The sequence below is a fragment of the Zonotrichia leucophrys genome, chromosome 20, assembly GCF_028769735.1.
Source record: "Zonotrichia leucophrys gambelii isolate GWCS_2022_RI chromosome 20, RI_Zleu_2.0, whole genome shotgun sequence".
In the NCBI taxonomy this organism is placed as follows: Eukaryota; Metazoa; Chordata; class Aves; order Passeriformes; family Passerellidae; genus Zonotrichia; species Zonotrichia leucophrys.
This window is the reverse complement of record NC_088189.1, coordinates 4,556,532-4,577,341: the sequence shown is the minus strand read 5'-3', so window position 1 is coordinate 4,577,341 and position 20,810 is coordinate 4,556,532. Positions and strand designations below refer to the sequence as shown.

The window sequence follows — 20,810 nt, the reverse complement described above, 5'->3', positions numbered from 1 at the left end:
ATGTTCTATTTCTGTTTTTTTGTCAGTAGCCCCCTCCCCACAGTGTTAGGCTGATGCTGAGAATGTGGTGATGGTTCTGATGAGCAGCCCACAGCCCCAAGCTCTGTGTTCACTGTTAAAGTGTTTAAGTTCTCCTAAGATGTGGTGTTGGTGGTGTGTGCCTTTGCTGTTTTAAAGGAAATACTTCTCCTTACATAAGTTACAGGAAAAGAAACTTTACTTTTTGGAATGGCTTGGAAAATAGTTTTTTGGACCTGACAGCTAAAAGAAGAGTATTTACCTCCTACAGTCTGCAGGATAATAAATAGGTTTCTCCCCCTCTTCCTTTCCTACAGAAAAACACTTTGAGGATATTTGTTTCTAGATATAACACTTGTCCCCAGCACTTTGTGGGTCCCACCTTAACACTTTTAAATAAGTTGTGATGGAAAGTCACATTTTGGATGTAAATAATTTAACATCTCTGTGTGACTCTGCTTCATTAATGTAGAGAGTGTAAGGAAAAAATTAGGGGCAAATCAACGAAGGCTTTTCTTTTGAACTCATTTTTGTAGAAATCAGTATATGAATTTTTGCAAAACTGCCCAAGAAAACTGTTTAAGATGTTGTCTGTAAACATTTCAGCACTTCACCAGAATAGAAAAGCAAATAAAAGCTTGATTCTTTTGAAGTAGTCATGCTCTGAGATGCAATAGACCACATCTCCAGATACTGTTGGGGAGTGTGTATGGGCTTTTGATTCACTGAACAACACTTCAGAAAAACTTTCTGATTTCACTAGTGCCTCTTGATTTTCATGGTGAAGGTTCTTCCTGTAGCTGCTCAGAAAAGCCAACTCATTTTGAGTGCCCAGTTTGTTTCCTTAGGTGGCTTTTTCAGAGCTGATGAGGTCCTGAGGCTCTCGGGGAGCTGAATGAAGCAGCTCTTGGCACACAGTTCATGTTGTCCAGATCCTGTTTGTGCCTTCAAGGAAGAGAGAATCACATCTGAAATTCTGCCTGTTAAATTCTGCTTCCCTACAGCTACCCAGTGGGGTTAAGTGTATTGATCTGAGTGACTGAGCAGGGAATGACTTCCTCATTTCCCTCTCTGTTTTATTTTTCATTTGGGGTGTAACATGGCACAGTGCAGTCTGTTGCTGATGCACATGAGAGAGATTATGATTTTATAGCCACTTTCATTACTAAATTGGTTATGGGAAATTAATTTAGGACTTAGACAATTGTGTTGCTGTTGATGGTGAAGCCTAGGTTTGATTATTTTTCTTCCCCTCTTAAAGACAAACTAACAGGCATCTTGCCTAATGGCAGGATTTTCTTCTATTTGTAGTATCTCATAAAACAAATTTCTTAGTAAAGAGCAGGTAGGATTTTTACAGGATCATTTTGACTTCTGTCACATGGAATATTTGTGGTTGGGGCAGATACACCTCACTGTGTTCTGTACACACCATACTGAGCATTTAGATACAGTATTTCTAAAATTAAGTTATTCTAGACAAAATACAATAATGCAGCTGGGTATTTGACTTTTATTCTAAACCCCTCTTGCTAGCTGCCTGGTCCTTCAGCTGTACATTAATTCCATATGTACCCAACTTGAATTAAAAAAAACCAAACAGAATAAGATGTTCTTTGATGTTTGCAAAGCTGTGTTCTTGACCGCTCTGTTTTGCAGGCATGGTGCTGGTGCGCAGCGAGAACGGGCAGCTGCTGATGATCCCCCAGCAGGCCCTGGCTCAGATGCAGGCCCAGGCACACGCCCAGTCCCAGCCTCAGAACACTCTGACTCCTCGTCCTGCTACACCCACCAGTGCACCCCCAGTGCAGATATCCACAGTGCAGGTCAGTCCAGCTGCTGGAAACTGTTCTGTGCAGAGCACGGGAGGAAGTCAGGTGTGCTACTAGTGAAGAAACCATAGATGTAACTGGGATGTACAGACTGTTAATAGATTCACAGAATCTCAGAATTGTTTGTGTTGGAAAGCTGTTGGAAAGCTCATCCAGTTCCTGACATGGGCAGGGCCACCTTCCCCTAGACCAGGTTGCTTCAAGCCCCATCCCAAGCTGGCGGAGTCCACACCTCTCTGTGCCTCATCACCCTCAGAGCCAGGAATTTCTTCCAAATAGCCAATCTAAATCTACTTTCCACAAGGCATAGGCATTGCATTGTGTTCCTAATTCTGTTACAGCTTGGCTGTTACTCATCAAAAATATTTTTACATATCTGAATCTCATTAAGTTGAAAACTTTGATATAAAGGAGACCATATATGGTTAATGTGTACAACTGTTCTCCCCAGAATAAACACAAGACTAAAAGAAAAAAATGGATATGGATATACATACACCAAGATTTTGACAGTTGCATTAACTTCAAGACTGAAAATCCTTCTTGGAGTCCCATAGTGCTTCAGATGCATTCTTTGCTATTTGTAATAATGCAGAATCAGAACACCAGCTAGAGCAGGTGGTATTGAACTCTAGGCACTGATGTGTTCATGACTTTTTTTTCCCCTCTTCCCCAGGCTCCAGGAACACCCATTATTGCACGACAGGTGACACCAACTACTATCATCAAGCAAGTGTCTCAGGCTCAAACCACAGTGCAACCCACGACCACGCTGCAGCGGCCCCCGGTTGTGCAGGTGGGTGTGTGGGGAAGGGATGTGTGCCTGAGACTGCCATTGCTCAGTGCAGGGAAGAAATGCCTTCTGGATTAGCCTTTTTAAAGGCTAGTTACATGTACATTTTGGATGTACAGGTATAATTTTTATATGTATATTGGTATTATTTCATATTACACCTGTACGTATCTCCATTTCAAGGTATTGTGTTTGTAGTTTGTACAGTCACAGAGCTGACTGAAATGAAATACCTTTATGCTTTCTGCTTAAAGGAGGTGACAGCAATTCCCCTTGGGTTTTGGGCTGTGGTGTTATTCCTGTGGTGGATCTGCAGCCCTCTGAATTCTGCAGCAAAATTTACAATTGCAAAGATGACTGCACTGGCAGCCTTCTCTTCCTGAAGCCTTCTCCCTTTCCCATGAGTCTGCTTTGGTCTGTGTCCTTCTGGAGACTGATAACTCACAGAGAGACTGATGTCAGTCTGGGCTGGCCTCAGTTCATTTTGGGCCTCCTTGGACATTTTCTTAGAGATGTCAAGAGTTTAAAAACCAGTGCAAGAGTGTGAAATTCTCCACATGACTTCCAGGCAGCTGTGATACAATATGATTGCTGTCACCTAATCTGTCTCATTGTGCTTTCTTCATCCTTTGAGTAGACAGGATTAGAGAGTTTTAATTTAAAACATGCAGGTTTTGCTATGCATCCAGTTAACCTTTTTCCCCTCAGAGAGCCTTTCCCTATGCCAGTGATCTTTCTAGATCTAAGAGTTAATTTACCTAACTGAGTCTCCTTAATTTGCTCTGCTGTTATACAGGACAAAAAAAAACACCCCACCATCATTCCATCTGCATATTTTGTGCTGTAATGAGCACACCATGGACTTAATTTATCCTGATTTCAAAAAAAAAAAAGAGACAAATGAAATCCTTATCTCCCTTAGTTTCTTCCAAAATACCAATAAAGTTAGCTTTGGCAGCAGGAGAGCCTCTTCTTTTTGGTGCATCTTTATATAAAGACCAAGTTTACAAATGATTTGTGAACATTCTGAGTGTCACTTGTAGCTTGGTAGGAATTTGTCTCTCAGTCTGGGTTGTTGTTAATAATTAGATTGTTGGAAGCCCATGAATGAGCTGTGTATGTGAGAGGATCTTGCTTGTAATTGTGATTCGTTGGAGCTGTTATTTCTACTTCAGATTACCAATTTGTCTACAAAACTAGGAAAATGTTTTGTCCTGTTGTTTATCACAAAGACCTCGATAAGACCAAAGCTTTTGTGTCAGTTGTGCCTTTGTAGAAATTCCTCTCTTTGGAAGTGACATTTAATGAAACAGTCAAAAGGATAGATTGAATTCACAGGAATTCAGCACTTGTTTTAGCTGCGGCTTGGAACCCCACTGGCTGAGATTATGTTTATGGTGTTTTATTCGGTGACCAAAAATCGCGCAATTTTTAATCAACTTTCGGCATTCCCGTTCCGAATGTTTTTAGTGCCATCTGGTGGCCGTTTCCTTCCACTGCACCAGAGCATGAGCAACTTATTTATAGCAGCTGTGAAAGGTGTTCCACTGCCCTGTGCCTCATCTTCTGCTGGATGGCTCAGGAAAACAGGCTCTTGGTATGTTCCACATAAAATAATCTTGTGTTTTTATTCTCTGCAGCCTCAGATCGTTCTGGGTGGTACTGCACAAACAACCACGTTGGGGACAGCAACAGCTGTACAAACTGGAACTCCTCAGAGAACAGTGCAAGGGACAACAGCCACCTCCACTGCTGCCACAGTAAGATTCTGAGAAATGTAACATCTATTTTTGTCCTCTCACATATGCATGGTGTGCATATATACACATACTTGTAAACACAGATGGGAGTGGAGATTAGTAAAGATGCAGGAATCCTGTGAGCTGTTGACCTTGAAAAGGTAAACTTTAATAGAACCATATAATTTACAAGGTGTGGGTACAGGTCACTTGAATTTTGATAGGTGATAAAGTGTTTTTGTTTCTCTAGGAGTATTAAAGCACTCATTTAAAAAATATGTTAGATGTATTTAAAGAACAGTGAATTGTTCAGCACTGTAGAGGAGAATCACTATAATAAAGGATAAGCAGTTGGCACTGATTGATTCAAACTGCATGTTTCCAGGATTGCAAAATCCAGGGAGAATCCATGTACTGTGCACTGTGAAACAACAGCTTTACTCTTTTTTGTCCTGCTAAAACATGTATTTTCCTATGTACCATGTGCCATTCTTAAAATACTTGGTGTTTCCTCATTTCATGAAGAATCACAATTTCTTAAATTTTGGTAACAAAAATGTACAATATATATGAGTATATGAAGAAAAATAATAATCTCAGTCTGTTTATGTTTTAGTGTGAGGGACATGTATGTATAAATATTACTGAAGAGTCACAATTCCTTAAATTTTGGTAACAAAAATGTACAATATATATGAGTATATGAAGAAAAATAATAATCTCAGTCTGTTTATGTTTTAGTGTGAGGGACATGTATGTATAAATATTACTCTGTACTGATGAACTAAAGGACTTTATTTCATGGAGTATATGGTCAGATCATTAAGAGGAGTTTGTCTTCCTTTCTCTGATTGTTTTCCTTTTACCCTTCCTTCTCAGGAAACTATGGAAAATGTGAAGAAATGCAAAAACTTTCTGTCCACATTAATAAAACTGGCATCATCTGGAAAACAGTCCACAGAGACTGCGGCTAATGTGAAGGAATTAGTGCAGAGTCTGCTGGTAAGAAAAGTTCATCAGAAGTTGTTAAATACAGCATCTGGGCAAATTCAGACTCAAAACTGGTTTTTTGTGTTTTTTTTTTTTTTTAATTCAGTGGCTGGAGTTTATAACATTTGAGCTAAATCAAATCCTTGCCTGATGCTAATATAAAAGCTTGACATTTTTAATATTTATGGAGTGAATGCTAGTATTGCTTAGCCTACTTGTTAGCAACCTTTATGGTTTTGTGTATTCCATCATGGAGTAACCAGAGATCTTCAGATCTTATTACTTGAAATTTGTAGTAAAGTTGGTTACTACCATAAAGCTGCTGGTAACTAAAAATAGTGAGAGATGATAAAAATACCTAATTTCAGTGTGTTCCCAAGTCTTAATTTTTTTTTTTTTAGTGTTGGATAGTTATAAAAATTAATTTCTGCAAGTTTGTTCATTGGAGTTTTCTGTTTTGAAGGATGGAAAAATTGAACCAGAAGATTTTACCAGTAGGCTCTACAGAGAACTTAATTCTTCACCTCAACCTTACCTTGTGCCTTTCCTGAAGGTAACTTATCTTCACTACTCTTCCTTTATCTCTGTGCTTGTATATCAGCTGCAATGAATACAAGCACATCCTTTGCCATTATAGGTGGAATTCCAAAATTAAGTTAAAGGAAGTTTTAAATGGTGCCTGGTTAGGCTTTTGCTCCCTTAAAAATACTTTTTGTGTCTTAGTTCCTAGAGTTTGTTACTGTGATTCATTGGCACAGTCAGTAATGTAACTTCTACCATGGTGACACATAGTAGCTCTTTTGAGAAATCTGGAAAGTTTTCTTTCTATGACTTAAGCCACAAACCTATGAATTGATTTATTGCTCTCTTTTTAGTCTTAGAAAGCAAAGGGATTCAGTGATATAGAAAATTGTACCTTCTGGGGAAGTTTTGCCTGTGCTGTAAACTGGTTTGGAGAAGCAGGAAATTTGTCATCTTCCAATGATAAATCACATTTGACATAAATTTTATAGTAGTTCAGCAAATCTCAAAATAGTATTTATTGCAAAACGTTTACCATCAGTGAAATCAGTGAAAATACAACAGCACTGAATTGTAAGAATGTAACTGCTTGACTAATGTATGATTATGGGATGGAGTTGTAGGTGTGTGTTGACATTTCTGGGTTCTTAAATGCTTGTTCAACCTTGAGCTGTTCCTGAGGACAAAAACTGTTGCCATAAGAAAACGACGAATTTAAGAAACCACCGAAACACTCTGGTCTCTGTTGAGCTATTCTGAAATCTTCCCTGGTGTTCAGTGTGACTCTAAGCTATAGGACAACAGTCAAGGAAGGCAGCATGGGCTTGGGCTGTTAAATACATACCAGGGGTTCCAGGTAGGCTGCACAGCCTAGATGCCTACGATATCCAAAGGGTATTGTCCCTCTGTCCTGCTTATTCAACAGGAACAGGTTGGTGTTTCTGTGTGTGCACAGACCGATCCTATGGACTGAAACAAAACACAATGCCTCTTGACAATTAATATTAACTCAACCAAACTCTTTCCTTTCCCCTTTTCAGAGGAGTTTACCTGCCTTGAGACAGTTAACACCAGACTCTGCAGCTTTCATCCAGCAGAGCCAGCAGCAGCAGCCCACGACGCAGGCGACGATAGCCACGATCCCGTCGGTGACGTCCGTGCTGCTGAGCTCCTCGGTGCAGCGCACGGCGGGCAAGGCCACTGCCACTGTCACCAGTACCCTCCAGCAACCTGTCATCAGCCTCACTCAGCCCACACAAGTTGGTGTCAGTAAACAAGGGCAGTCCACGCCACTGGTATGTGAGCTGGAGTGCAGCGTTGCTGTTGCACAGGGGGTTTTTTGGTAGTTCTTCTTAAGGTGGTGGTTTGGCTCAGTCAAAGATTTGATAAAAAAAGTATAATTCAAGTTGCATCTTGGTTAAAGCGCTCTTAGTGTTTACAGTTCTTTTTTTTTCCTTATTATTTGCAGGTAATTCAACAGTCTCAAAAAGCAGGGGCATTGATAAGGCCTCCACAAGTAACGTTGACACAGACACCCATGGTGGCATTGCGGCAACCACACAGTCGTATCATGCTCACCACTCCTCAAATCCAGCTGAATCAACTGCAGACAGGTAAGAGGTCAAGATACTTGTGATGTGCCATATTTGGTAGCAATCCCTGAACCACACCTCAGGTAATGCTTGCCCAGAGAAGTTGTTGATACCCCATTGCTGGAAGTGTTCAAGGCCAGGCTGAATGGGGCTTGGAGCAACCTGGGCTAGTGAAAAGTGTCAGAGGGGTTGGAACAAGATGATCTTCAAGGTCCTTTTCTGCCCAAACCATTCTGTGGTTCTGTGAATGTCAGTTCATAAGTGCCCTTTTTGTACTGCTGCTGAAATGTTTCACTGTGTAGTGCCATAGTGACTGAGGGTACAGATCTGTCTGGGCAGCATTGACACAGAAATGGTTTGGCTGCTGGAATTGTGTGGGAAGGGTCGTGTTTTAACCTGGGTGAAATGCTGACAGAAGCTATAGAGGTCAACTCTTTGTACCAGATCCATTGCCATAACTACTTGTGACTGGCTTGCACGTGTGAACTGTTATTGATGGATACAAATCCTGTCTGTCTTCTTGCAGTCCCTGTGGTAAAGCCAGCAGTATTACCTGGAAACAAAGCTATTGCCACTGTTTCGACACAAGTAGCTGCTGCTCAGAAGAATAAACTGAAAGAACCTGGGGGAGGCTCTTTTAGGTGAGGAACTGTATGTTTGTGCTTGGGCAGCTGAACTCAGACCTTCCTGGTGCTGAATCCATCTGGGGAAACTCACAATAACCCTGAGGTGGATTTTCTGGGGGCAGGTTTGTTTATTCATTAAAGACTTCAACAAACAGCACTGGACATACTTGTGCCAGACTGGTTTTGGCATTTAGCTGGCACTAAACCTCATAAACAATTCCTGCCCAGACAAGCAAGTGGAATTCATTCCTTCACTTCTCCCAGCTCTGGCTGAGTTACTTGAGGTACAGCCTGTCTTGGTGGTGAGGGCAGATTATTATTGTTTTGTAGTAGTGATTCTTCTGGTCTCTTGTTTCTCAAGCTGGTGGAACATTACATAAGAAAGGAAAAAACAGGAAGTACAAAATTAGTGCTCTTTGAAGTCAAAGCAATAATTTCTCATTTACAAACAAATGAGTTGTATTTTATTATATCACAAAAGCAAATAAAATGTAAAACTAATTATTCAGGTTTATGGTGGAATTCATTATGTGCAGCTGTGGTATCATAGCAGTGTGTGCAGATAGGCACTAAATGTTATGATTATAATAAATTTTCCTTCCTTTAAGGGATGATGATGACATTAATGATGTTGCATCCATGGCTGGAGTCAACCTGTCAGAAGAAAGTGCTCGGATATTGGCAACAAACTCTGAGCTCGTGGGCACATTAACACGGTCCTGTAAAGATGAAACCTTCCTTTTCCCAGCACCTTTACAAAGAAGGATATTAGAAATAGGTATGTTCTTTTATCTTGAACATTAATCAAAACAAATTTCACTACTCTTAGGTTTAATTGAAGACATTTTCCAAAGAAATTGGTTTGAATAATTAAAAGTTGCTGGAATCGTTACCTTCTGGTATTTTCTGGTATATTCAGATGCTTGTGGGAAATCATTTGTCTTATGAAAAATCAATAGTGTCAAGGAATAGCAAACATAGATTTGCCTTCTAAAGTGATGACAATTCAACATCAAAGCTACTCAATCTGGCTGAAAGTCTGAGTGTATAAACTAGGAAGGTGTATCAAGCATGACACAAACAATGAAATAAGTCCAGAAGCACTTTTATCAGCTTTACTTAGTAATTTGGAATTGATGGTGGAACAAAAAGCAATCTTGAATTCTTTGTTACACTGTAGTACACAGCATTTATGAATAGATTGTCAGTTTTGTTAAACTAATATGAATTTTAATATGTGTGTAATTTCCTGTTTAATCCTTGGCTGAGAAAAACCTGCAAATCATATTTAGAAAAGGGGATTACAATTTCTATGACTGAGATTTTACTCATATTTAGTTGTATTGTAAAATTATTTTTTGCAACCCACTTGTGGTTTTTTTGTAGGTAAAAAACATGGAATAACAGAAATCCATCCTGATGTAGTTAGCTACGTATCACATGCTACACAACAAAGACTACAAAACCTCGTGGAAAAACTATCAGAGACTGCTCAACAAAGGAATATTTCCTACAAGGTAAGTGTATTTAATTGCTCAAATCAAATGGCAAAATTGCACAAATTCAGCAGGCTGTGGTGTTGACTGTAATGCAGGAGTTCAGGTGCTCTTTTTTCTGTGAAATCAGGTTGTTTATTCTCTTTGACTGATTCACCTTCCATTAAGATATTAATACACATGGATGACTGGAGCTTTTCAGCTTGCATATACAAAATGGTTTTAAAACAAATGCAGAGAAGCTGTGCCCTCCCCTTTATTTATTATGTCAAATGTTTAGTGTGTGAGTGATTGGAGAGTCAGACAGATAAAAGCACTGCTTTGAATTCCCAGGAGACTGCTCTCTGACAGATGTGTGTTCCTAATAGATGCAAATGCCTGAGCAGTGTTTAAAAAACCACACAGCTCTGTGAAATATGTTTGAGAGGTTAAAGCTGTGATGATATTAGTTTAGAAGTCAAAATCTGATGATTCATGGAATAGAACAAAATGCTTTTACGAGTTCTAGCTGGTTTGACTGGTGTAAATATACTGCTGCTATTTGTCTGAAAAGGACAAAGTGAACATTGGAGCTTTGAATGTGTATGTTCTTCCCCAGTACAGTACAAGTTAACAGCTTTGTTTTTAAGGGAGTAATGAGAAATGTATTTGCTGTGTTTTCAGGATGATGAAAGATATGAACAAGCAAGTGACGTTCGGGCACAGCTCAAGTTCTTTGAACAACTTGATCAAATAGAAAAGCAGCGTAAAGATGAACAAGAAAGGGAAATTTTAATGCGCGCAGCAAAGGCAAGTGCTCGGCTTTCACACGTGTCTGCAAAGTGTCACTGTTGACATCAAAACTGCAGAGTTGCTTTTCATTCTAATACACTTGCAATGAAGGGGAAGGCTAATCTTCAAAGATGGAACTTGATGAATGTGTTCTTAACTAGAGCTCAGTTTTGCTTTCCATTGTAAAGCATGGGAAACAGCTTCTGTGCCACTCTCATTGCATAGTCCCAAACTAAAAGGAGTCTTGAAATTTAGTTTTTGCATTTTGCATTGGTGAAGAAAGATGAATTTTATAGCTTGGTGGGATTCTTAAATGTAATAGAGAGAGACTAGAAATAGAATTCAGAAAGATTGTTACAACTTGGAGAAATACAATAAATAGGAAGCAGTTGATGTAAACATGAATGTGAATATTAAACTGTGGTTTTACTCAGTGAATACAGAATGAATGTGATTAGATAAGAGTACCCTAGAAATAATTCACAAAACAACCTGTGTTTTCTGTTAGTTTTGTGATCCAGCATGAGTTGACAATGTCAAAATCCAAATTTATTTTGTTGTTGGCCTAAAGAATGTAAGGGATTAGCAACACTCAGGATTTGATAGGACGAGAGGAAATGGCCTCAAGTTGCATCAGGGGTGGTTTAGATTGAATATTGAGAGCAATTTGATCTCTGAAAGTGTTGTCAAGCCCTGGAACAGGCTGCCCAGGGCAGTGGTTGAGTCACCATCCTTGGAAGTATTGTGTAGATGTGGCACATGGGGGCATGGTTTAGTGGTGGGCTTGGCAGTGCTGGGGAAACAGCTGGACTTGATGTTCTTAATGGTCTTTTCTAATCTAAATTATTTCATTATTCTGAAAGTATGACACACACAAGGAGTGCAGGTGCCCAGTGAAATGGGCATTGCTGATGTAAATGGTCTTGGGTCACTCAGGTGCACTTTGTTCAGCCTGCAGCCTGACCTGTGTGTGTAGGTGTAGCAGAAAATCAGCTCTGAGTAAGTGCTTGGTTACCCAGCAAGGGGAGGAATTGTTCCAAAAAGTGCAGGTCTGAGTCCTTTGTTCATATGCAAAGTGTATAATTCAGTTCACAGATCTGTGTAATTTGTGTCTTGTAATGATTGCATTTAAGACATAATTGTCTGGCTACTCCTTGGCTATCTTTAACAAAGCAGAAAAATGGGATGCCTTTTTCAAAAATAGAAGTGTTAAGAAAAGCAAAACTTTTACTTTCTAGAAGTTGTTTACCACAGTTACCCTCTGTGGGAGTGATAGGTGTTCCCCACTTCCTGCTGAAATTTAAGAAAAGCTTTCTTAAAAAAAAAAGTTATAATCTTTAACTGCTTTTGTAACTGAGTTATTTTTTCTTTGTTTTCCTCCACCCACCTCCTGCTCCCCTTTATCAACACAGTCTCGATCTCGACAAGAAGATCCAGAACAGCTTAGGTTGAAACAGAAGGCCAAGGAGGTGAGTGCTGAACTTAACATAAACTTTTCTTTTGGAAGTTGAAAGAGAAATAATGACCCATCCTTGTTGTGGCACACACAGATGCAGCAGCAAGAGCTAGCACAGATGAGACAGAGGGATGCCAACCTGACTGCGTTAGCTGCCATCGGGCCCAGGAAGAAAAGGAAAGTGGATTCCCCAGGATCTGGATCAGGGACAGAGGTACAGTATCATTGTCACCTTTGGTTTTGCTGCCTCAGCCTCTGTGCAAACCCTTCTGTTCAGAGCTTTTCCCCAGTTTGTGGAAGCTCCCTGAGCAGCAGAAGTGTTTTGTGTTCAGATTTGCTCACTCCAAGGCCAGGATCAATTTTTAGCACCTGTAGTGGCATAGGGGATAGAATCTGAGTGGTCATTCCCTGATTCATGGAACTGGAGGCATCTTAGAAAAACCATCTCTTTTTTCAGCTTTTTGGCCCTCCCTAGTTTTGAAAGAAGATTTTTGTGGTTATAACCAATCTAACTTGAAGTGCAGAGTAATGCTGAGGTAGGTGGGGTGAATTAAGGCACTGCTAAATTTGACAGCAGGAGCTTCAAGTTACAGCAGCTTATCTAATTTTTCTCTTCAGCAATTGATTTGCCTTAGTTTTAGTGTCTCCACAGCAGATCAGTTTGACCAGTTCCATCTGATCAGGATGTTCTTGCACATCTGTATATTCTTTCTGTTGAATCTGCCTTTTAAAAAATTCTCTGCAGACTGGGTATTGGAATGCTCAGTGTCTGATTCATTTAATTTACATTCTGGTACATGATTATCTGCTGTATTTCTAAACAAGTTAATAAACAAGAAATGCTATAAAATTGCTTTCTGCATGAGACATTCAATATGGGATTTCTCTAATGTTTAAAAAGAACAAAACATTCTTGAAAATTGTCATTTGTTGGACCAAAAGCTCTCTTCATAATTTGAGGATTTTCCCCCATGGGTTTTGTGTCTGATAGCAAGTGACAGAATAGTAATAGTTTAATAGTCCTGTTTATTACTCCTTGAGCATTCTGAACTTTCATTGCTAAAGCATTTATACTGCAGAAAAGCCTCAAAAGAGTTCACCTTGTTTTATACTGAATTGCTGGAAGCAGTAATTTACATGTGCTTGATATAAAATGGTAGAGAAAAATCTGAATACTAGTAAATGTTATTTTTGTTTATAAAAAATCAAGCCTCTTGAGCATCTTTTAAAGTAATTTTAAGTTTTGAAATTTACTGTCTGCTACTGAGAATAAGACTTGTTTTTATATAAGCTGACAAATGACTCTATTAAAGGTTTATAGATGTGGTTTAAAATTATGAAAATTACAGAATGGGGCACTTTGCAAAGATAGATGTGTACACAAATGAAGTTGTCTCAGAGGAATATGCTGAAGTACCTCATGCAGAGTTAATGTTGGTATTGCTTACTCCTGCCTGCTCAGCTGTGCCACCTTAATGGTCTGTTAATGTCACTTAGGTTATGGGATGTATTTTGCATCTCCTGTGAACACTTGTTTGTATTTCATCTCAGTCTGACTAATTTAGTTATCTTGGATTAATCACTGGTTAACCAATTAACTACAGGTTCCCTGGAAATCCAATCTTTTTGTCTGCTTAATTAAGAAGCAGCTGCCTTTGATCTGATACTCACAGCTGTGCTTTTGCTGCTGTGTCACTTGACATTTTTAAATTGGGCTCCACTTGTCACCATTTGTATGCAGTTTGTGGTTAAGGCATATTACAAGAAGTGTGGAAAATAAGGTTTGTTGTTACTTAGACACAGTTTTGTAAATGGAAGCTTTTGATGTCTACAAATGCTGACTCTTAATTACATGTAAAATCACTTCTGAGTAGTAATTGCACTGTTTTGTTTCCAAATCCAACAAAACAGGTTGCTGTCACTTTGAGAGTTTTATATCCATGGGATTTTACTGAAAGTTACTAAAAAGCTTCTTAACTTATTCTATACATAATTCTGTGTCTTTAATGACTCCTGAAATTTTACCTTTGCATTTCAAGTATTATGGTCTACATAACAGAGCTATTCTTGAGCTAAAGAATATTTTAAAAACAAGAATAAAAGCCCTTCCAGCCATTCATTCTGTTCTCTAGCAATCATATGTATGTGAGAAAATTTAGTTAGCATCCAATACTGTCCTGCATCTCCTAATTTCCTCTGAAGTTGGTGAAAATTTGATGACCAAATAGTCCAAGTGCCTTGAAATTTCCCTTGAAAGTCCAGCATTTGAGCAGCCCTAACAATAGAATTTTAGTGATTTGGTGTTTACTGGGTCACCAGAATGCTTGAGAATCAAAAATCTGACTTTCCTGTTAGCACTGTGGTGAAGCAAATTCACCTGCACTGCCCAGAGTTCTGCTAACCCAGAGTGAACATTTCCAGTGCAGGTTTAGGTTGGTTTGATCATCAGTAATGTTCACTGATTAAATACATTACTTTCACACCCTGTTAGTGAGAGCCTCAGCAGCTTATTCACATGGCTCATGCACCACTCTAAATTTGGGCTTTTTTCACGTTTGGGGTGTTTTTATTAAGAAAAATTGTTGAAAATTCTCCAAGCACAATGGCTGATAAGTATTCACTGCTGGGGCGTGTTTGGTGTCGCGAAGTAGAAAAGTTTAATAAAAAAAATAAAAGATAACATTAGTATAATAAATGAAATTGGAGGGGGAAATGAACGTGTAGCTGAGCCTCAGAACTGGATCCCGCTGCCGGAATAATTCTTTATTTGGGTAAATCCCCTGGCAGCGCACGGAGGTTCCGGCTGGAGCCGGGCACTGCCCGCGTCCCGCTCCGTGCGCGCCATCTGCCGGCCACTGCGCGGAACTGCAGCTGCGCTCTGCTCGTTTGTTCCCTTCTGCTTTTGCTTTCTTCTTCTTTTTTTAAACTGATTGATATAATAATATGCTGCCTGTTTGTCCTGCCGCTCCGGGAAACTCCCACTGTGGGCCAGAGGGATGAGTGATGCTGAGAAATGGAGAGGCATTCAGAGGTCATTAGGGAATGTGTGACTGTGCCTAGAAAAGCTTCTCCTAAATTGAGTCCTGAGCTTGGTTACAGCTGTTGCCATCAGAAGGGGAGCACCCTGCCATGGAGATGATGGATTCAAGGCTTCACAGTCCTGGGAACAGGACTGCTCCCCAGGTCATCCACAGCTCCAGGGCTGCCCTTGGCATCTGTATGCTGGAACTGTGAAGAATCCTGTCCTTTTGTTTTGGTTGTTGGGATTGCCTGTCCTTAGCACCTTCCTAAAAACACAGGCAGTTCTTTGGGGCTTTATTGTCTGTATTGAATGCTGCTGAAAACTTGTGATTTTTCAACTGTTGTTAACAAATCAGAATTAAAAAGGAAATCTCAAATCTGGTAGTGCACAGCTGCCTGACTGTTACTGTAGGACACGGAATAACACAACATGCACACACTGCTGTCCTTAAGGTAAAAAAGGGGAAGTTTATTTTCTGACTCTAATTTATAGATTTCCAAAAGTGACAGTGGATTGGAGGGTGCAAGTGCCACCTCTCTGATAACACTAAACAAACCAACATCTATCAAATTTCTCCTCTTCCATAAAAAAATGCAAAACAATAAGTCATTTAGAAAAAGCACATAAAAAAGTTTGTTGCAAGAATGTAAAATCAGAAGGCTTAAAATTTTTAAAAACTCAAAGCAACACCTGACTGTATAGAGTTTTTAGGTCACATTTTCTCTGTAAAGTTTTGCAGTGCTTTCAGGCATGGACTGATTGACCTGTTCTTGTGCTTCTTCCCAGGGATCTGGTTCGAGTGCAGCAGTCCCAGGCAGCTCTGGAGTCGGAACAACCAGACAGTTTACGCGACAAAGGATAACGCGGGTGAACCTCAGGGACCTCATATTTTGTTTAGAAAATGAGCGAGAGACAAGCCATTCACTATTGCTATACAAAGCATTCCTTAAGTAAAATGGAAAAGATCAAGGTATTTTTGACGGAGAGACGCCTGAGGACATTTTTTAATATATTTGCAAATGACGCCTTTTTGTAACGAGCGAATGGGATATTGTTTAAAAAACAACCACCTCTTTACATGGAACAGTTTTATATTCCTGTTTATAAATAAACTCTTCAGTATAAGAGAAATACATTTCTGTAACAGTGAGGATACTTACAAGGCCTGTGGATATTATAAAAGGACAATTAAATTTTAACTCATCTCTTGATTGAGTGGCCTTCTTGCCAAACAAGCCATATATAAAGACTGATGGAATCGTTTAGCAAATAACTAGCTACCCTTTGTCAGCCCTGTAGCAGTTTCAACATTAATTGTTCATTTTAGTTCAGTTTTATTCAACTAAATCCATTACATAGGCATATGTCTACAGCAAATGACCTCATTTCATTTAGCTTTTTTTTTTTTTAAAACAGTCAGTTAGCAAAGCAAACTGATTTTTTAAGAATATTTATCTTTCCCCCAAATGCTCAAAATCTAGAGGGATATACAGTTAATTTTAAACATAACCTCAATTTTAATCACATTATTGCTTATTAGAGGCCCTGAAATCCCATAAAGGAGGGTTACTTCTGAATGTTTTAGCAGCATCTGTAAAAATGCATTTTATTTGCTATAGTTTGTAAAGCTGTAAAGTTAAAAAAGGAAAAAAAGGAAAAAAAGAGAAACCTTTTCAGCATAAATATATTTTACTTGCACTGTGTTTTTTAGCTAAAGTGAAAGCTTAGATTAAATAAAATCAAAAGTTGAGAGGAATCATCGAAAGACTTTCTCAGTGTGAATCAAGTGTTGAAAAATGGTTGGTGTATTTTGTCAGTAATTGTACATAATTTTTGGCACATAACATAAAAATGGCTATGTAAACTATAATTATTTTGCTAAAAGACTGTATGCAAGCTGTGGGCCTACTTTAAAGATGTCCAGAGCAAAGTCCCTTCTTTGTACCTATTTTTTTATTACAAATATACTAATTGGTTCTTTATATTTTCAGAGGTTATTGTATTAAATTGTCTATTGATAGTACTTTTATGACTGTAAATACTTTGGCTTTCTTTGTGTGAACTCTCATGGTAGAATTTAACTCTCTTGCGTGTAAACTGAATGCTGATCAGTATTTTTATCAACACCTGACAACTGTTACACCCCTTTTATTTTGTCTCTTAGGAAATCCTGTCTTTCCATTTTTTTTTCATGTAAATTTTGCACAGTTACTTGTTCATATGTAAATATTTTACTTTCAAAAATGAAGTTTTTAATTGCTATTGTTTTATATAGGATTGAAAGAAAATTAACTCCTTTATTAAAAACAAATTTATCTGTATTTGCTAATGTATTTTTCTCTCTAAATCTTTTCTCCACTTGGATTTATTTTTCTTGGTGCAGTAAAAAATGAGTCTACTTGAGGGGATGCTGTTTGCTAAAGGTGCACTTTGGGATGTTTTTATACTGTTTAGTTTTATCAGTATTTTGGATGTGTGTGATTTCATGAATTTTGGCATTTGATTGTTGTCTTAGGGGTCTTGGGGTAGCATCAGTGGGCAGTGGGTCTGGTCTGGTTGGTTTTAAAGCAGGGAAAAGTGTCTGAAACATCTGAAATATTTTGTGTTTGTCTAGTGAAGATTTAATGAAACAGCCTCTCCTTGAGGGCAGCCTGCTCCCTCAAACACAGCTAAAGTGGTTTGCAGAAGAAGCTAGGACATAAAACACAGTTTGGAGCACAGTTGTGAAAGAAAATTACCAGGGACACTTCTGATTATCAACATGAAAATATGAGAAGCATCTCTGATGTTCTGTACTTGGGTTGTATTTTTTTTTTAATTTCTCTTCTCATGGACCAATTAACCTAATAATTTTGAGGGCCTAATCCTGCCAGTACATTAATTTGATGATTATTCCTTGCACACAGACAAATTTGTCCAGAGGCTGCTGCCCCAAGCCTGCTGTGAACAGGCACTGGCTGCAGGCCCATGGGAGATGAGTGTGTGTGAAACAGGATCAGCTCCTCCAGGGATGTGCTCACTGACACTGTGTGACACTGACCCGAGACTCTCAGTGTTTGTAAACTCCAAACAGCCTTTAAATCGTGTCATTGTGCTAAGTGGAAAGAAACACCTTTGACTTTCGGCCAAAACACTGTCAGAGCATCCCCTGAATTGTAGCAGGAGCTGGTTTAATTGTTAATCACCACTGGCCAGGCACTGCAAAGCTGTGGCAGGTAAGTGGGGAAGAAACTGAAAAATTAAAGTTATTCCATGGTGTGATGTTCTTTGCTCTCCCTGCTTGGTAGCTTAGAAATATTCTAGAGAGGCCAAGGGAGGAGGGAGGGATCTGTAAGAGGAGAGCTCTTGGTTCTGTTTTAAATAACATTGGTTTTAAGTGCACAGGCAGCTCTTCACTCCATATAATTTTTTCTCAGTTGAAAGATAAATGTTCCTGTTGTTAGTCAGAAAAACTGGCAACATCCATCTCCCTCCAGCAGTTCAAATTCATGGAGTTTTGGACTGGGGAATTGGCCAATTATTGTCAGTACACTGGCACTGTGAGGAGTTCTCACAGCAGTTGAAGGCTTTTGTTCATTTGCTGTTGATTTAGTTTTTTATGATAAAACCAGTACCTGTTCTTGAAGCTGCTCAGAAATTTGACATTTCAAAGTCACAGCTGGGGAGGGGTGGCATTCACAGGGCAATACCTGTGCACAACACACTCCTCTTGTGTGTTAGTGACCTGTAGAGAGAGAAATTGGGATTCTTTCCTGGCCCCAAAGCTTGTGCAGCTCCACCAGAGAATTCACAGCCCCTTGCTTGGATCTCTGTACCAAGACTGAGGCACCTTTGTTGTAAGCACCCCCAAAACTGCAGTTTGCCAGCTGGGATGTTCTGTGTGTGAATCATTGAGGGTTTATTGCTCCTTTATTTTAGCACACTCTTTCAGCTGGGTGTCAGGGACAGGTTCCTTCTCTCTTGTAAGTCTGTGACTTGTATTGGGCTTTCTGCCCTGTTTTACAGAAGTCTTGATGTCTCTCTATTTTTTTAAACACCTTTGATTGGGTAGTGCATAGCTCTAATGTTGCTTTAACTGTTGATATCATTCTTTTCCCAGGAGAAAAATTGATCAGAACAAGTAGGATAGAATAAAGCACTCTGAATTCAGCCTGCTCTTATTTCACAGGTTTATAATTAAATAGATATGTTTTCAGGAAACCTTTTAATATATAGTGAGAGATGCATGCATGATAAATAACACCAATTTCACAGTAATTAAGATTTTATTGGAGGTTTCCCTGTGATCCAAGAAGTTTCCCCACATTTCTGAGATTGTCTAAATTACAAATTTAAAAGAACTCCAATGACAATTTTAACCCTTTTCTTAGGTTTATAGCTGTTTGTCCATCTGCAGAGAAGAGCGTTGACCATTGGGGTAAGTGAGGGAGGGTGGTGGCACCTCCAGGAGTGACATTTCCCTGCAGTGTGGGAGTGTGGATCCACCTGCCCAGGTGAGTGTGCAGGGTGGGAGGGTCTGTTCTCCAAAATCTTCAGTGCTTGTGCCAGGATTTTTGCACAGCAGGGCTTTAGGCAAGGAGCTGATGTGTTAGAATGTGGTGTAAAATGCCAGGAGAGAAAGGTTTAGGCAGTGTGGGTTGATCCCAATCTTTAGATTTTTGGGAATGCCATGTGAGCAGTCCCCATGGAAAGGATTGCTCCTCAGTATTTGGGGAGGTTTTTAGCAAGTGACATTTCCCTGTCTATGGAAGTTGCCAGGCTGATGAATTTGGGAGATGTTTCTTGGAGGGATGAATAGGGAGGGCAGCACCTTCAGGGCTGCTCTGCCATGCCTGACCTGACTTTTATTTGCCCACCACAAAAGCTTCCCCCAGTTAGGATATCCCACAGGATGACAAGTAGAGGTATTAAAACTGCATTTTAGTAGCCCAGATCTGTCCCTCCCCTGCAAATCTGTGGCCAAACCCTGCACTCTCCCCTCTCCCATTGGAGTCCAGGGAATGGTTGTGACAGAGCCCAGTGGGGGCAAGCCAGAGCTCCTTCATTTTGTGTTGTTATTAGATGTCATAGAGCTGTGAGAGAAAGGGAATACATTCCTTAAAACTTGCTTTTAGGAATTCAGTCGTGTTTCCCTGTGCCAGCTGAGGGAAACTTGCCCAGTGCTGCTGCAGATGTGGGAAGGTGAGGGGAGCTCTGGGCACGTTGTGGGGAGGCCTTGTAGCCACTGCCTGATCTTACTTTGTTCTGCCCCTTCAGAAATAACTTTCCTGTGAAACAGTTTATCTTCCCTTTGTTTTCCTGCTCAGCTTATTTACTGTTATTCTCTGGAAGCAGCTGGGTTGCACCCTGTCTGGTTTCCTCCTGGGAGTCTCCCTGTTCTGAAGTCAGCAGAGGACTTGTACGAACAGCACAAGCAGCGTTTGGGCTGTGATATGGTACCACACTGCTGTGAAAGTGCTGCATAAATGCATAACAAATCTGGCTTTTACTGCTCTGTAAAAGTACTGCATGCTTTAACTTAAGCACTTATGTACTTTTGCAATCCAATAACAAAATCAAGTTGCCAAAAAAAAAAAAAAGTTGTGAGTGCTTTCTAGTTTGCTGTGATACATTTGGTGCTCTAATTTTGAGAGAACACGTTGGAGAGTTGCCCAATTATGGCAGATTGGAATATGAAGAACAATATATCTAATTTCCCAGGAGAGCAACGTGCTGATGTTTAGGCACAGCCTCTCTCAGTGAAAATGAAAATCCTTGTGTCATGTTGAGTGTGTCACTGTTCAGATCCTTTGCTCCACTTTGAGAGTGACAAGAGTAAAATCTGGGTAAGTTGTAAGGTAAGACCCTTCACCTTCAGGTGGAATTGGTGGGATTGATAATTTTTATTTGAGTAATAACAGTTAAGTTCCTTTAAAAAAATAACATTCTCACTTTTCACACTGATGCACAGCAG

General features: G+C 39.6%; 1 protein-coding gene across 1 annotated transcript in view; it reads left to right on the top strand.

The window, feature by feature from the left end:
- Positions 1–17,055, top strand: part of TAF4 (TATA-box binding protein associated factor 4) — a 36,850-nt gene extending 19,795 nt beyond the window's left edge. The window contains exons 3-16 of the mRNA XM_064730138.1: positions 1,678–1,844; positions 2,527–2,646; positions 4,284–4,403; positions 5,262–5,384; positions 5,836–5,925; positions 6,935–7,189; positions 7,363–7,507; positions 8,013–8,127; positions 8,721–8,890; positions 9,499–9,629; positions 10,272–10,397; positions 11,792–11,848; positions 11,930–12,049; positions 15,644–17,055. Coding sequence (XP_064586208.1) covers positions 1,678–1,844; positions 2,527–2,646; positions 4,284–4,403; positions 5,262–5,384; positions 5,836–5,925; positions 6,935–7,189; positions 7,363–7,507; positions 8,013–8,127; positions 8,721–8,890; positions 9,499–9,629; positions 10,272–10,397; positions 11,792–11,848; positions 11,930–12,049; positions 15,644–15,811 — 1,907 coding nt within the window. The 3' untranslated portion in view covers positions 15,812–17,055. The remainder of the gene's footprint in view (positions 1–1,677; positions 1,845–2,526; positions 2,647–4,283; positions 4,404–5,261; positions 5,385–5,835; positions 5,926–6,934; positions 7,190–7,362; positions 7,508–8,012; positions 8,128–8,720; positions 8,891–9,498; positions 9,630–10,271; positions 10,398–11,791; positions 11,849–11,929; positions 12,050–15,643) is intronic.
- Positions 17,056–20,810: the final 3,755 nt, after the last annotated feature.